At 36.4% G+C, this 14,355-nt stretch overlaps 1 protein-coding gene across 1 annotated transcript; it reads left to right on the top strand.

The window, feature by feature from the left end:
- The first annotated feature begins 1,601 nt into the window (after nt 1-1,601).
- On the top strand, nt 1,602-14,321 carry LOC139118533 (DNA polymerase delta subunit 3-like). The gene is made up of 10 exons (XM_070681882.1): nt 1,602-1,719; nt 3,003-3,058; nt 3,946-4,042; nt 8,079-8,118; nt 8,724-8,856; nt 9,307-9,619; nt 10,225-10,432; nt 11,021-11,086; nt 11,596-11,784; nt 12,650-14,321. Exons 1-10 carry the CDS (start codon nt 1,654-1,656, stop codon nt 12,838-12,840), a joined length of 1,359 nt encoding a protein of 452 aa, XP_070537983.1. The 5' UTR covers nt 1,602-1,653; the 3' UTR covers nt 12,841-14,321.
- The last annotated feature ends 34 nt before the right edge of the window (nt 14,322-14,355 follow it).

Raw genomic sequence — 14,355 nt, 5'->3', positions numbered from 1 at the left:
ACTTGCTGTATTATTTAATCGTACAAGTAAGAAAAAGTTCAAGGTGCATCCTTATCTCCCAAATCTCGCTATGCTTGTTAATTCGGCGACATAATCATTGACTTTGATTTCATTTCACATAAAACACAAACTATAAATCCATGAAGACAAATGGCATTTTAGTTGCACTGCATAGGATTGAAGGGCGACCTCTATAACAACTAAATTTCTTACATTCCGGATTGCGTATTGGAAGGGATACAATAAACGATATCTGATGTTATATTGTTGTCATTGTAAGCTCCGCCATGGCTGTATTTTATGTCGATATTTTTTGTCTTTAAAAATCACGATTGGAACTAATTTGGGATAATTGGATCTTCATATTTTTCAAATTTCTCAAAAGTAGGTGCCATATAGCTGAATGTTGCAAATTAACAAATTACTCATGGAAACAATGTGTAATTTTAAAAGAAAAGCAGATGAGCTAACATTTGCAGGTTAAAATGACCTTACTTCACCATCCAATTATCCAAATTAGTTCCAATCGTGTAAAAAGTAAGAGCTTTGTTTGTTTCAGATTTCTTTTACGTATCCCCACTCAAATATATGTCCAAACTTTTCTCCTCGGCTACAAATGTGATAGCTGCAATAATTGTAGCCTTTGTTGGCCTTGGGGCTTGGGCTTCTGTCGCGCGGCTTGCGCCTTGCCCCAACCAAGGAAGTTTGCGCAAGGCGCGAGCCGCACGACAGAAGACCAAGCCCCACGGCATTATTGCAGCTACAAATGCGACAATTGTTAGTATTCGAATTCAAAGTTTTCAACGTTTTTGCAACACTTCAGTGCCGTGAAAAGGTCTCCAACTCCGGTCGCTCTTTGAATTTAAATCATTGATGGCATTTCTTCAAATTCTTGTCGAAATAAAACGACCCGAATGAAAAGGTTTTCCAGTTTCCTGTAGGCTGAAGATTGTCAGTCAATTTTAGGCCATTTTAACGTTTGATTTCTAAATATGTCTTGTCAACTAATTTCTGTGTTTATGTATTACCGCGTGGATCTGTGTTGCTTATTCTGTTATAATTTCCTCGTGTATTTGTCTGTTTGTACCGCTCCTCATGATTTCTGCGTTTACTTCCAAATGTATTGCCAGTCGATCCTGTTATCATTTCATAATATTTTGCCTTTGACTCTGTTATTCGACTGTTACCATTTTTCGTTGAAGAACATGTTTCCTGCATTTATTCATTCATTATGCTTTCATTGTACTACGGAACTTGGTTTAGAAAATTTTATGTTGATATTGGAGAATTCAGTCTGGAAAGTTTTAGTGACTTCAATTTTTCAACGTGCACAAAACCTCATGTACATGGAAGTTAGATAAATTGGTAGAGCGCCTCCACAGACTGTTTTATTAATTCTTTTGTTGATCTCGTCTTTTGACAATTCGCCAACGCAGATTTTATACCATCTCAGTCATTAATTTCGCATCATTGATTAGATTCATAAGACTGGTAATTTTCAAAGTACCTTCACTATGGTGTATAATCCAAACAATGTCGTGATCCGCCTCCCCTCGAGCAATCCCTGGACAAACGTTGAAATATGCTAATATATGATCTTAGGTTAGAGGTCGGAGGTCAAAGTTAAAGACAAGTTGGCGGGGAAAGACAAAAATGGCGATAGAAGATGACATGTACTTGGAGAATCTCCAGGAATACGTTCTAGATGAAAACAAAATAGTAAGTAGATTTGTGTGGGTGTATATGGCAGCAATTGTTTCTATGTCTCGCTGGCAACGGCCCGTGGTCGCTGTGCCCCGTGAGTAATACTAGTACTATAGCATGGGGTATCCGTCTAATGTGATATGCGCAATGTGGCATAAGGAACCCAGAAACCAGGTTGTTGTTGTTGTTTGTATTGTTTTTTTTATGACTATAAGTCGTGTTGTTGTTGTTGACCACTAAATTCAACGAACATAACTGTTGTGTGTGTTGTTGTTGTTTCAGACGTAACGTAGATTTTATAAGAAACGCTACAAGGACACTATCATTTGCCCGATACACTGTCTTCATCATACAGAGTGTACGCTAGCAGAGAGTTGTATCGGGCCAAGTAATGATAGTGTCCTTGTAGCGTTTTCTTATGACATCTACATTACGTTTGAAACAACAGCAACACAACAGTTATGTACGTTGAATTTTATTGGTTAACAACAACAACAACACGACCAAAAATCATAAACAACAATACAAACAACAACAACAACCAGATTTCTGGCTTCCCTATGGTATCATTTGTGGCAATAGCACCATCCATAGAGTGATCATCTTTCATTGTTTCAATCATGTGGTAGAGAATGAACTGAAATATGCCAGTTGTACATCAAGTTACCCCAGACTAAATAAAAATAGTATTAAGTTTCATTTTCATTCGACATAATCGTGGTTTGACGGAGAATCAAGACAACAAAAGACTAACTTTGTGAACGTTGCTTAGTTTCTTATCTTTCACATGATTATACATGAGCCCCACTCAGCCTAGACTAAAATTGAGTGAAAACTGTTTGCCGAGATATTAAACTATTTTTCAAATCCTATTAATACACATCAGTAATCATGAAAGGCTGTCCAGGCAAAATAAAATATATGTAAATCACAGTGACTAATAGTAAAATCAAATTCTGGCCGGGAAGGAGGTATGATACAGGAGAGACACACTTTTAGTCCTTTGGACAGATCTCAGAAACCATTCGCAATTCAAGTTTTTTCTTAAACTTAAGAGCTGACATTTAACCTTTTTTTCACACATAACAGCATGGTTCATATTTATCTGAACCATATGACATTTTTCTTAGATTGTAACATGAGAAATCCAAAGGACTGCGGTTCCCCACGGCTGCATGTTTTAGTTTGTTATTGTCAGTTTTAAAGTAATGCTAACAACCCGAAAACTATAATTGTGGAGAGTTGTTATGAATTTCATTAGTAACAAAATCTTCAATTGTTATTTTTATTTGTTGCAGGTGACATACAAATGGCTTAGCAAGACACTTTCTGTGCATGTCAACCAAGCTAAACAGTAAGTTATAGAAAATCCCAAATCAAACTTGAAAGAACAATCAAGCTCTGTTAGCTATAAGCCTTGTTCTGTTTTCCTGTATTTTTAGTCCCGTTTAAAGTGTTTGTAAGTATGTTGAGTTGTTCTACTCACAAAATGATTTTGAAATATGTGATGATCAACTTTTTAACACAGCTTCTGTGTGCATGGTGTGTGCCATGTTATTGTTGACAGCTGAATTTCATCCCAGACTACCAGTATAACATTGAATATTGAATATACTGTGTTGGTAAGGCCAATACTGAGTATTTCAATATATGTTAGGGAGAATTAGTAAATGTACTTATTTTACAGAGCCAAAATGATGAAAATATGATCAACAAAAGTTGCAGCTGTTTTTCCTTCAACCTTGCTCAGGTCTCCTATGTCAAAATCAGGTACCTCGTCACACATTCTGAAATGGCAAGTCAGCAAAAATGCTATTTCTGTATCTTTTTGGCCTTCAAAGAATCACATCTATGAATAAATGTCATATCGAATCAGAATGTGTTTTAACAATTTTCACTGTGTGTGTGAGTGTAAAACTGCAAATAGTGTCATAAGTTGGTAGTCAGAGCTCAAAGCACAGATGGGTCATTCTACTGAAGTGCTGAGTTGACCCATTTTGACCCAGTAGTGACAAACAAACCTTAAAAGAAGAAAGGTCAAAATGAGACACTGCCGTAGAAGACTGTCATTTCTCAAGTTCATTTTGGTCAGCGTGACCTTGATGACTTTATTTCATGATGTAAACTTTACTAGGGTATACTGAATTGTTGATCACTTTCAGTGTGGTTCTCAAAGATTAGCCAGAGGACAACCTGTTAGCCAACTGAAAAACATATGATGTATTTTATTTTCAATTGCAGAATGCTTTATACATTTGCATGTAAACAGAAGAAAAGCAAGACACCAGTTACAACCACATACTTGATTTCAGGAATCAAGAACAAAGGGGACATTGCTGTAAGTACCAGTGATAATTATAAAACCCCCCTCCAATAAATTCCAAAGGATTGATTGTTTTTGTTTGTTATTTGTTTTTGTAGTATGTTTACTGCAGTAGAAAGTAGGCAGATAATGTAATTACCATAGTAAGACATTTTGAAGTGTCAATTTTTCAGTGGTTATTGCTTTGTATCTGGAGTTAAAACTCACAATTGAAACCAGTTTTGCATCCCTGTAATTGAATTACTGTATGTATCTGCATCAGCATCCAGGGTTTGGTAGTGTATTATTTTCTAAGAAATGAAGGGTGAGTGCTTAACCCTATGAGTGCTTTAAGGTAGCTACATACCTTTTAGACACTTTCAGATTTTTATTTTTTTCTCAATTGAACACGTCCCAAACCCCAATAAAGTATACATTTTCTGAAAGCCCTGATATAGAGCTATCCGACCAAGCACAGTACATGGTCATTATTTGCATAAGAGTCACGTGACAAGCGTTTTGCTGAACCTTCCAAAAACCAGTTTTTCCCGCCTTATGCGAACACGCTGCAAGATTTCCGGTTGGAACTTCTTCATTGACAAGCCTTGACAATATCCTTCAGAACCGTGTCTGGGATTTTCTTTATACAGGGAAAGACACTAAGGGTTGTCCGATTGCCCGGGGCAAGTGAAAGTCGCGTTCGGGCAAGTGGCCCTCCGATGCCACTTGTCCGACGGGACAAGTGAAAAAATAATTTCCTAGAAATCAGATTCACAAGAGCGTTTGTCTTGGGGGGGGAACACAGACTTAAACAACAAATAATCATATTATGTCATTGTGAAAAATTCCATAAGATTTTTCATTAAATTGCATGAAGAGTTGATGAAAAGAATCATATAATCGCTTTCAATAAAATGCAGTTCAAACAATACGGTACGCTGATTTTACATATGAAAACCTGTTCAGCTGGTCGAGCGTACGTTCACCACATTTCATTGCATTGAATGTGAGGTTATGGTGTCTCAGAATATGTCGACACGGTAAAAAAAAAGAAACACACAGCGGTTTTTGGGCTTTGTATGAACGTTTATAATGATGTAAAAATAAAGTCCAGTGGTGAAAAATCACCGCAAAAATGGGACTTTTGTTAAAACGTATTCTTCAATGTTAACTTGTTGAGTGACAGTGAGGGGAATCGTAGCAAGACCGCATGCAATGAAAGTCATGAGTAAGCTTTGGTGTCAACGGGTCCAGTCTTTGTATTTTCAATGAACACTGACTTATTTCTCAGGTCAATAAGCCAAAAGTTACTTGTCCGTGGCGACCAACCTCTCTTTGTGTGAATTTTCCCATTCTAAAATGACTGTCAAGAAGGACTTGGAGCGAGTTTGACATCGAGAAGTTCAGCTTTCAAATCACATAGAAAAACACAGACGCCTCAGGTTGTTGGTTTAAATTCTATTTAGTCTGCGCATGTGCATTAAAGAGACCACCTAGGTTATTAGAAAAATATAGGATACTGGTGTATTGTGCAATGGTAATTCAAACTTCATAGGCCTGGTGTATGATATCAGCGCAGTAAAAACATGACAAGTACATTATTTTTCAGAAGCTTCAAAACATTCCTTTATAACTACAGATTTTTTTCTTTCTGTATAGATAAGTTAAAACTTTTAACTGCAAAAATACCTTGAAGGTACAGTTGGAATGGCTGTTATTATTTGTACATTAAGCCCCAAGAAAGTAAACATACAAACATTTGAACTGTTAGAATTTTTTCTATGAATATGAAAGCCCCTCCAGCTGTAAATCTTGAAATTTGTCGACCTAAAAAAGGCTTCCTATTTTCTCTTGTTTTCTTTAAATTCTACCCATTTACAGGATATAGTCTTTTACTGCTTTACAAAACCATTCTTTAGTGAATGAAAAATTGGACAAGTATATTTACATTTTAACCATTACTTTGATTTCCCGTCATACTACAAAGAAAAAAAAGCATATGTGTCCCAGTTGAAAACATTCAACACCAGCATTATCTTGGACTACTCTGTTGTTTCTGTTAATATTCAAATGCATATATGCAAGATGTACACAGTTTTTGCTATATTTGCATGGGGTGCCATTTTACGTTTGGGCACACATTTATTATTTGTCTTTTTCAAAATTGCACATGCAGTCTCACTGGGCAGTTAATAATACTTGTATTCCAACTCCTCAAAGAGCACATTCCCAAAAACTTGCTTTATTTCGGAAGTAAAATCACATAAAAGAATGCTAAAAGATACAGCTAGTGGGGCTTTAATAATTAATTGAATTTAAATGAGCCATCCAGCACTCTTAGAAGTGTGAGGAGAACCCTATGAGAATGTGTCACACTTTCTCATGATAACATGATAATTTTCAAAATAAAGTGTGTGAAATGAAAACCAATGTTTTAGCTTTTTTCAAACACATAAACTGTACGGGCAAGTGGTTTTCCAATTCGGGCAAGTGAACTGAACCCCCTACTTGCCCGAAGGGCAAGTGGATAAAAAATTAAGTGTCTTTCCCTGTTATATGCCTTTGTTTTTTTTTAATGCGCTCTTAAAGGTGTTAGATGAAGGTGCTTTTCAAGGAATTTTAATTATCACGCCATATAATTTGAATGGAGCCTCCGGGAAAAAATCACAGACACGGTTTTGAAGGATATTGTCAAGGCTTGTCAATGAAGAAATTCCAACCGGAAATCTTGCAGCGTGTTTGCATAAGGCGGGAAAACCCGGTTTTTGAAAGGTTCAGCAAAACGCTTGTCACGTGACTCTTACGCAAATAATGACCATGTACTGTACTTGGTCGGATAGCTCTATATCAGGGCTTTCAGAAAATGTATACTTTATTGGGGGTTAGGACGTGTTCAATTGAGAAAAAAATAAAAATCTGAAAGTGTCTTAAAGGTATGTAGCTACCTTAATTTTTCCCACCAAAATTTTAGTACAACATTTTACCAAATTTTATGAATTTTTCTGTAATTTTTTTGATAATTTTGGACCAAATGGAAATCACATTTCCTTGGCTACAGTTCTTTATCAAAAATTGGCAAATATCTGAAAAAAATTGACTGAGGTATATTCTGTAAAGGTGACAAAAATTGACTTTGGCGCTCAAAGGGTTAAACAGACCCAACCCTGGCATGTTTAAATATTGATCATTTTTAAAATGATTCATGTTACTGTCAGTGAAAAGCAGACAGAGAAAGTGTTACATATGCTACGTTGTTCAAAATATGTTGTCAAATTTGGTTGGATCTAATCGCAGGTCTCAAAGTTACAATGGACAACCATTTCTGACAATTAGTAGTCCAAAGCAAGATTTGGTTGTCCTGGGTCCAGGAACCACCACTAATTTCAAGCTCTGAAACACATAACAAATGACCCCTTTTTTAGGGCCACCAAATTTGAAAAGAGAACTACCAACACGACCCAAAATGTACAGTGAACAATTCACAATTATTTCAAATTTGTTATTTTCCATTTCCAAAAGACTCAAAAATCAGTTTGAAACTTTCATTAAAAGTTAGTGGTGGGTGCTTGTCCCAGCATTACATGCCAAGCACCGTCTTTTCAGTGTTACTTTCTCTGACACTTCTAATCCAACAAACAGGCTAGAGAGAATTGTTAACCGCTTGACCATGTTAGAAATTTCAATACCATACTGAATTACTACATGTACATACATTGACTGCTGCAAAATTTTGCAAAGATCATTTACATGTTGAGAATGTGTTGGGTAGATCGGAAAACATTGACATATTGATTCACACAGTATCTTTCTCAATTTCACTTTTAATGTTTTATTGAGATGAATTTAATCTGTTTGAACAAAATATTGCATTCCCACAATTTTTCATTAAGGGAACTTCTATGTTAAAAATAAGGCACATTTGACTCCCAGAATTCATTTGCCACAGTACGGATTCAGAGAGGACAAACCACATGTGTTTTCTTTTAGAAAAGAGTTCAAATCTTCCATTTTTAGCTCACATTTGGTGTACCAATGTGAGGTTATTTTGACAACATTTCCGTTTACTCTTCAGGTTCAAAAAGTTGCAATTATCAGAGAAGATGATTTAGAAAGTACGTGTTGTTCCATTATACTCTTGATCAAAGAGATTATTTCATTGATATATGCTGACACATCAGATGACAGTTCTGAAATTAATAGAAAATAGCCACCAGATATCTTGGCAGATAACTTTGAAAAGTTGTTTGCCAAATAGATTACTTCTTTCTGTCATTTATATCTCATCTACTGTACACTCTGTATAACTAACCCCTGATCTCAGCAAATCAAATTTGGAAATTATTTCCACTTGTCCATGGGGCAGGTATGCTGTAAAATTTCACCTGTCTAGCAAAAAAATTTAACCCCTCCCCCCAATTCAAGAGGGTAGGCAGTTATATCCTACTCTGTAGAAGACAACAGAAGCCTACTTTTACATCTTAATCTTAAGCCAAACACTGGTGAACTTTTCTTTGTCCAAGTCTCTCCAAAATTTTAAATCATCAAATGTTGTTTTGAAAGCAATTCAAAGATAAAAAGTCTCAGTCAAATTTAGACAAAATGATAGATCATTGTTTTAGTAGATGATGAGAGCATTTGAAAGGGGAAAATGAAATATTTTAATTCGATTATTGTTTTAAATTTACCATAATGCTTCCATTACACTCAACCCTAACAGCTGCAAAGTCAAGTTTGGATGAAGTGACTGGCATTCATGTTTACAGTGTACAGAAGACAATACTCAAAGACACCAATGCACTCTATACAACGGATTATGACATCACAAAGCAATCCTTGCAAGAAGCTAACAAGTAAGTCTGTATCTGTCCCTCAGTCTTCAGGTTTTAAAAGAGAGTATTTACTCACAACTTCATGTATCATGGTATTTTCGCTTGGAGTTGGAGCCACCTCCTAAATGACACGCTTCTAGATGTGCTATCAAGACAAGTTACATGTCTATAATTATAGTAATGCATTTCTCATGTGTACAGGCAGCATTGACAAGGCAAATACTTGATGCGTCGATAAGGTCGGATATAATACTAAGAAACTACTAGATGCTGTCAAGAAAATTAAAAAACCATTCCTTGGGCTTTTAATTGCAGCAGGCACTGAAGTGACTTGTACTCCAGGCATGACCGCCATGCAGTCAAGCCTTGTGCATATTTTGAAGCTGTTTCCTCACATAGAATACAATCCCATGTTTTTTTGATTCTGAATAAATCGCTTAGGACTTTACTATTTGTATTTTGTTCTCACAGATTCAGTTCCATCAAATGTGCCAAGGCAAAACCCAGATCTTTGACAGAAGTTGAAAAACTAACAAACGCAGCGGCTGCAACACCATCGACTTCAGCTCAGCCAGCTGCTTTGAAAGGCAAGACAGTGCAGAAGAAAACAGATGAAGATGCCACAGGATCTCAAGCCGTACCTGCCAAGACAGCTCCCAAGAAGGGCAAAGCTGGAATTGCTGACATGTTCAGCCGAGCAAAGACCAGCAAACCAGCGGTGAAAGAAGAAACAAAAACTGAGGAGGCATCCAGTAACACCGCAAGTAGCGATAAACAGAAAGAGGTACTTCTGCATCAATTATTTGCTTTTGATGACTTTGACATCTTCAGTGTTTAACCCTTTCACCACAATGTCTTGGCCCAAACCTATTGTTATTAATGGTAATTGTGGACCTGTTGACTTGGAATAGGAGTAAACAGGTGAAAGCATGACCTTTCTGTTTAGAAAATTTCATTGCGATCTTGGTTGTCTCCTTTTATTTATTTCCCTTGACCAGTGAAGTACAGATTCTATGGATTTGTATCTTGTCAGGAATACATTACACTATCTTTCACTGTACTATTACACCACACTTTTATGGAGTCATTTTGAAAACTCAAAAGAAAATTGGGTTTTCCTTCTCCCTTCACTTTCCACACAAATCAAAACAGATTTGGTAGTATCTATATCATCATGAATGTCAAATACTCATGTCATTTTGTCCTTCAGTTCAAAAATTTGCCCAATAACTATAAACTTCGCTTTGTTTTATCAATGACAAGCATTTATGCCCTCAGAAGTTTTGCACAAAGCTTTTGTATTGTGCTTTTTTTCAGTAACATTTGCTCTCTTTCTCTCATGAGAAAAAATGAGTTTTGAAACAAAATAAATCTCTTCTCTTCTACTAGGTTTCAAGTAAGCCCAAAGCCAAGGGTATGGCTTCATTTTTTGGCAAACCAACCAAGAAAACAGAGGCAGCTGTCAAGGATAAGCCGGTAGAGAAAGATAAACCCAAAGAAGAGAAGAAAATCAAAGTAGAGGAGAAAGTCTCACCCATTGCATCAAAGAAAAGACAGTCTCCAATAACAGTGATTCCCGATTCAGATGAAGAATTTGGTAGGTGTTGCCTGTAACTCCAGCTTGTAGCCTTCTTTGACTGTAGGTGGCGCTCTAACCTCACCTCAGTTTTGATCATTCTGCAGGCCTACATATCCACTTTTATATAACACAGTTAAATCATTTAGAAATCCCAAAGCTGATTCTACACTCAATTGTCAGTTCATTTGTCACTATTTCTTCAAATTTACATTAATGCAATGAACAAAAATATTGTTGTCAATCCCTTTGTAGTCAGAATGCCTTTTAACTTACAATATATAAGAACTCTTTTTGTCTAGATATTCCTGAAAATGTTTTGGTATGAATCGATGTCTTTGATGAAATAGCTGAAATCTAAAAATGCTGATTATGCCCCTTAAACCCCAGCTCTAAAAGGCCCAGGATCAGGATTAACTATGGTTATTATGAGGTGTTTCTCTCTTTTGTTCTCCTTTGACATTGCAATCATTATATAAATATGTTGCTAGATTTTTGGATTAAGTCCGCGCGAGGCTTTAAGCAAGTAATTACATAGGAGAAACTGGCAGTTCATCATAGCTTGTAGTTTACATCACATACTTTCATATACGGTATTGACATTTCCAGAAGAGAGACCAAAGAAGAAGAGAAGACGAAGAGTACAACAGATGTCAGACAGCAGCAGTGATGAAGGTAACTATCTTCACGACAATGGTTTAGCCCAAACCCATTGTTATCAGTGGTTATTGTGGACCTATTTACAGGGCATTTGGGGGTGAGCAGGTTGGAACACAAAATTTTATTATCAGGATGACGGAGATATGAAAGGGATTTGTGTCTGCTTTACCAGTATTTTTGTTTCATCATACTCACACCTTTGTGAATAAGTCTAATTATTTTTCTGCAAAGGCTCTTAAAACACTACCATAGTTACTTTTTTGATGATTCTTGGATGATTTCAAAATTGTTTTTCCTGTCTAGAAAAGTTTCCCATCATATTGACTCATACTGTGAACCTCTGTTAAGTACACTCTTTCACCTGTAGACCAGTAAACACCCAGAGTTTTGAAACGGTAGTTTTGACTGTACACTGGGAAGTTAGGAAAACTACATCCAGCTGTAGAGTATCTCCAGCACCATATTGTTTTTATAAGGTTATAAATCATTAATCATATACTTCCCAAATAATCCTGAATTTTCAGAAATGTCAGTTGACAGTCCGGCAGTGCCCCCATCTCCATCACCCCCTCCATCACCAGTGAGGGAGCCTTCACCCTCTCCAGAGCCAGAGGAACAGACCTCACAGGATCCGAGTACTAGCAGCGGTCACCATAGGAGACGAAAGAGAGTGATGAAGTCCAAAACTTTCATGGATGAAGAAGGGTGTATGGGTGAGTCATGTGAAACATTAATTTAAGTCACTCATTAATTTCTGAATGGAAAGCATGTCATGTTTGAATTTCCATGATTTAAAGAAATATGTGCCTCTAAACAGAAAGTTATAAACATTTGTACAAACTTTCCTCCCTGGAAACTGTAAACCATTCTCTTTCATGATCAAGAATAATAATCAGTGATAGCCATGCAAAGCTTTGGATGAGAGAATCAAAGTACCTAACATTTACTGATATCTGAAATTCAAATTGGTTGTCATATCGTGTGTCAGTGGTAATTTGTGCTCAATTCATCAAAATTTTGGGGTAGACTTGAAATTTTAGGGGCAGTTTCAATTTCATTATTGATACAATGTTTCAAATGCTTTCAAATGGATGCAATGTTTCAAATTCTTTCAAACTGTACCTCTATCCAAATATAAACATAAAATGCACTAGTTTCCATGGAGACCAGACCAAAATTTGTTATTGACTGTTCTTTTGCATGTACATTCATGTCATGTACGTCATCAAAGCAGAATGACAGGCCATATTTTGACTTTTTCAAGGGACTGAATCACTAGAAACAATAACAAATCAAGTTTACCACACGTAGATCATGTAACATATATGGACAGACACTTTCATATTCAGTCTGTGTTCAGAGTCCTTTGGTTAGGTGCCTGATCTCTGAGTTTCATACTTTCTCAGGGCAGACTATGCAGCTGAAATGTGCACTTGTACAATCATGCAGTCAAGAGAGAAACTGCATTTGATAATTTGGGACTGTTTCATATTAGAATCTGGAGCTAGGTTTTTGTTTCGTAAGAGGCTGTTATTTCTACCATTGTTCTTACGCCATTTCTTTGTCTGTCATCCATAGTAACTGAGAAAGTCTGGGAGAGTGAATCCACAGATGCCAGTGAACCAGAAGAAGAAGCCAGCAAGAAACCTACCCAGTCAAAGAAACCGGAAATCAAAGAGGCCAAGAAACAATCTCCACCACCAAAGAAAAAGAAATCGCCAGTCAAAACCAAACAACAATCTTTAATGAGCTTCTTCAAGAAAAAATAATTTCAGAGGAACTTTCTGTAGTTTACAGTGCGTTTCATCATTTCTGACGACCTGGTCCAACTTCCTCACCCATGACCCCAGATGAGCTTTGCACTGTGTAATATGTATATCAGAATACAGAGGTCAAGAAGGCCCTGTAATCTGAATATGCATGGGAATCTTCTACAAATTGTACATTCTCTCAGTCAGCTTACTCTCAGTATACAGTGAATTCCTCTAAGTGCCTCCTTGGACCAAAGCAGAAATTTTCCTAAAAAACAGTTTGTGTTGCCTCTCATCGATCAGATATTATATTACAGCCTTATCAATGGCAGTGAATTTTGTGACATCATCCATCCCAAGATTATTACTGATAATGTATCTGATTATCCAGCATTGTGGCCCCAAATATTTTCTTCATCTACATATTCCCTGGTATCGCCAAAACTATGAAATAATAGCAATAATATACCCTTCCCGGCCCATAATTGACTCAAGCAAACTTTGTACTTTATAATGTGTTTTTCTTTGCATCATATATTGTTTTGTGCAAAGTCTCCTTTTGTCCATTATGGGCAGGGAGGTGGTTCATTGTTGTTTAAATAACAGAGTTCTATCAAATAAACTCAGCTCTGAACAGTTTTCTTAGAACCTGATCGATCCATTAAAATAATTCCAAGCTACAGTTGAGTTTTATAATACAATTGAACAAATTTTTAGAAGCTGTAGAATAGGTTCATATGTTGTCCAAACCAGTTCTGATTTTTTCCATTTGCTAGCCATACTACCGGAGAACTTTCCTTCCTTTTCTGTTGTGTGTGGACATTGACAATACCTTGAGATTAAAGTTAGTTTGATTGCCCAATGGAAGGTAGACTTGCTTCAAGTCTCTGGATTTATCAATATCTTGACACAGTAAGTTGAAGGAATAATCTTTGGCAAGCCCTGTGTTGTGATTGCGAGCCAGTAACTACTACGTATGCCCAAGTTGTTGCAAGATGAAGATGTACATAGGCCAGTTGATAGACAAATACAAAGTGACTAGTGAGTCCGTAACTGCTGCTAGGCTTAAAGCAAAGTACAAAATAACAGCTTAACAACTTATAAACAAATGTTGTGTGATTGGGTTAGTCCAGGTTGAATGGGATGCTTTGACACTATAAAAACAGCAAAGGAATGACAAAACTTATTGAAGAAAAAATTGTATTCTTCCCAGTCCTTTTGAGTCTTAGAAACTGTTGCCTTTATGGCTGCGATTACTTAATATATAACACATTCTAGTGAAAGAAATAGAATAGTTAATAAGAATTGAAAGGACTAGGAACAATTTAAGGACTAATCCAGCCTCGAAGAGAATATTTTAACCCTTGTGTCATCTGAGGCTTATTAATTTTACTCCAATGAGTGGAAGGCGCATCTGTAACAGGTAGTCAGAATTCTGTTCTCATCTTTTGTACATGTGATATCAATAATGAAATAAAAATATGACACTATTTCTTGCATATATTGGTATATGACACTATTTCTTGCATATAT

This window comes from Ptychodera flava, chromosome 19 (assembly GCF_041260155.1).
Source record: "Ptychodera flava strain L36383 chromosome 19, AS_Pfla_20210202, whole genome shotgun sequence".
Classification (NCBI taxonomy): Eukaryota; Metazoa; Hemichordata; class Enteropneusta; family Ptychoderidae; genus Ptychodera; species Ptychodera flava.
This window is presented reverse-complemented; position numbering and strand designations above follow the sequence as displayed.

What these genes read in the sequence shown, in the direction of transcription:
- LOC139118533 (XM_070681882.1), top strand. Translation starts at nt 1,654, where the DNA reads ATGGCGATAGAAGATGACATGTACTTGGAGAATCTCCAGGAATACGTT. An exon ending in TTCTAGATGAAAACAAAATA is followed by an intron (nt 1,720 to 3,002) that starts GTAAGTAGATTT and finishes TATTTGTTGCAG; the next exon opens with GTGACATACAAATGGCTTAG. An exon ending in AGACAGCAGCAGTGATGAAG is followed by an intron (nt 11,087 to 11,595) that starts GTAACTATCTTC and finishes CTGAATTTTCAG; the next exon opens with AAATGTCAGTTGACAGTCCG.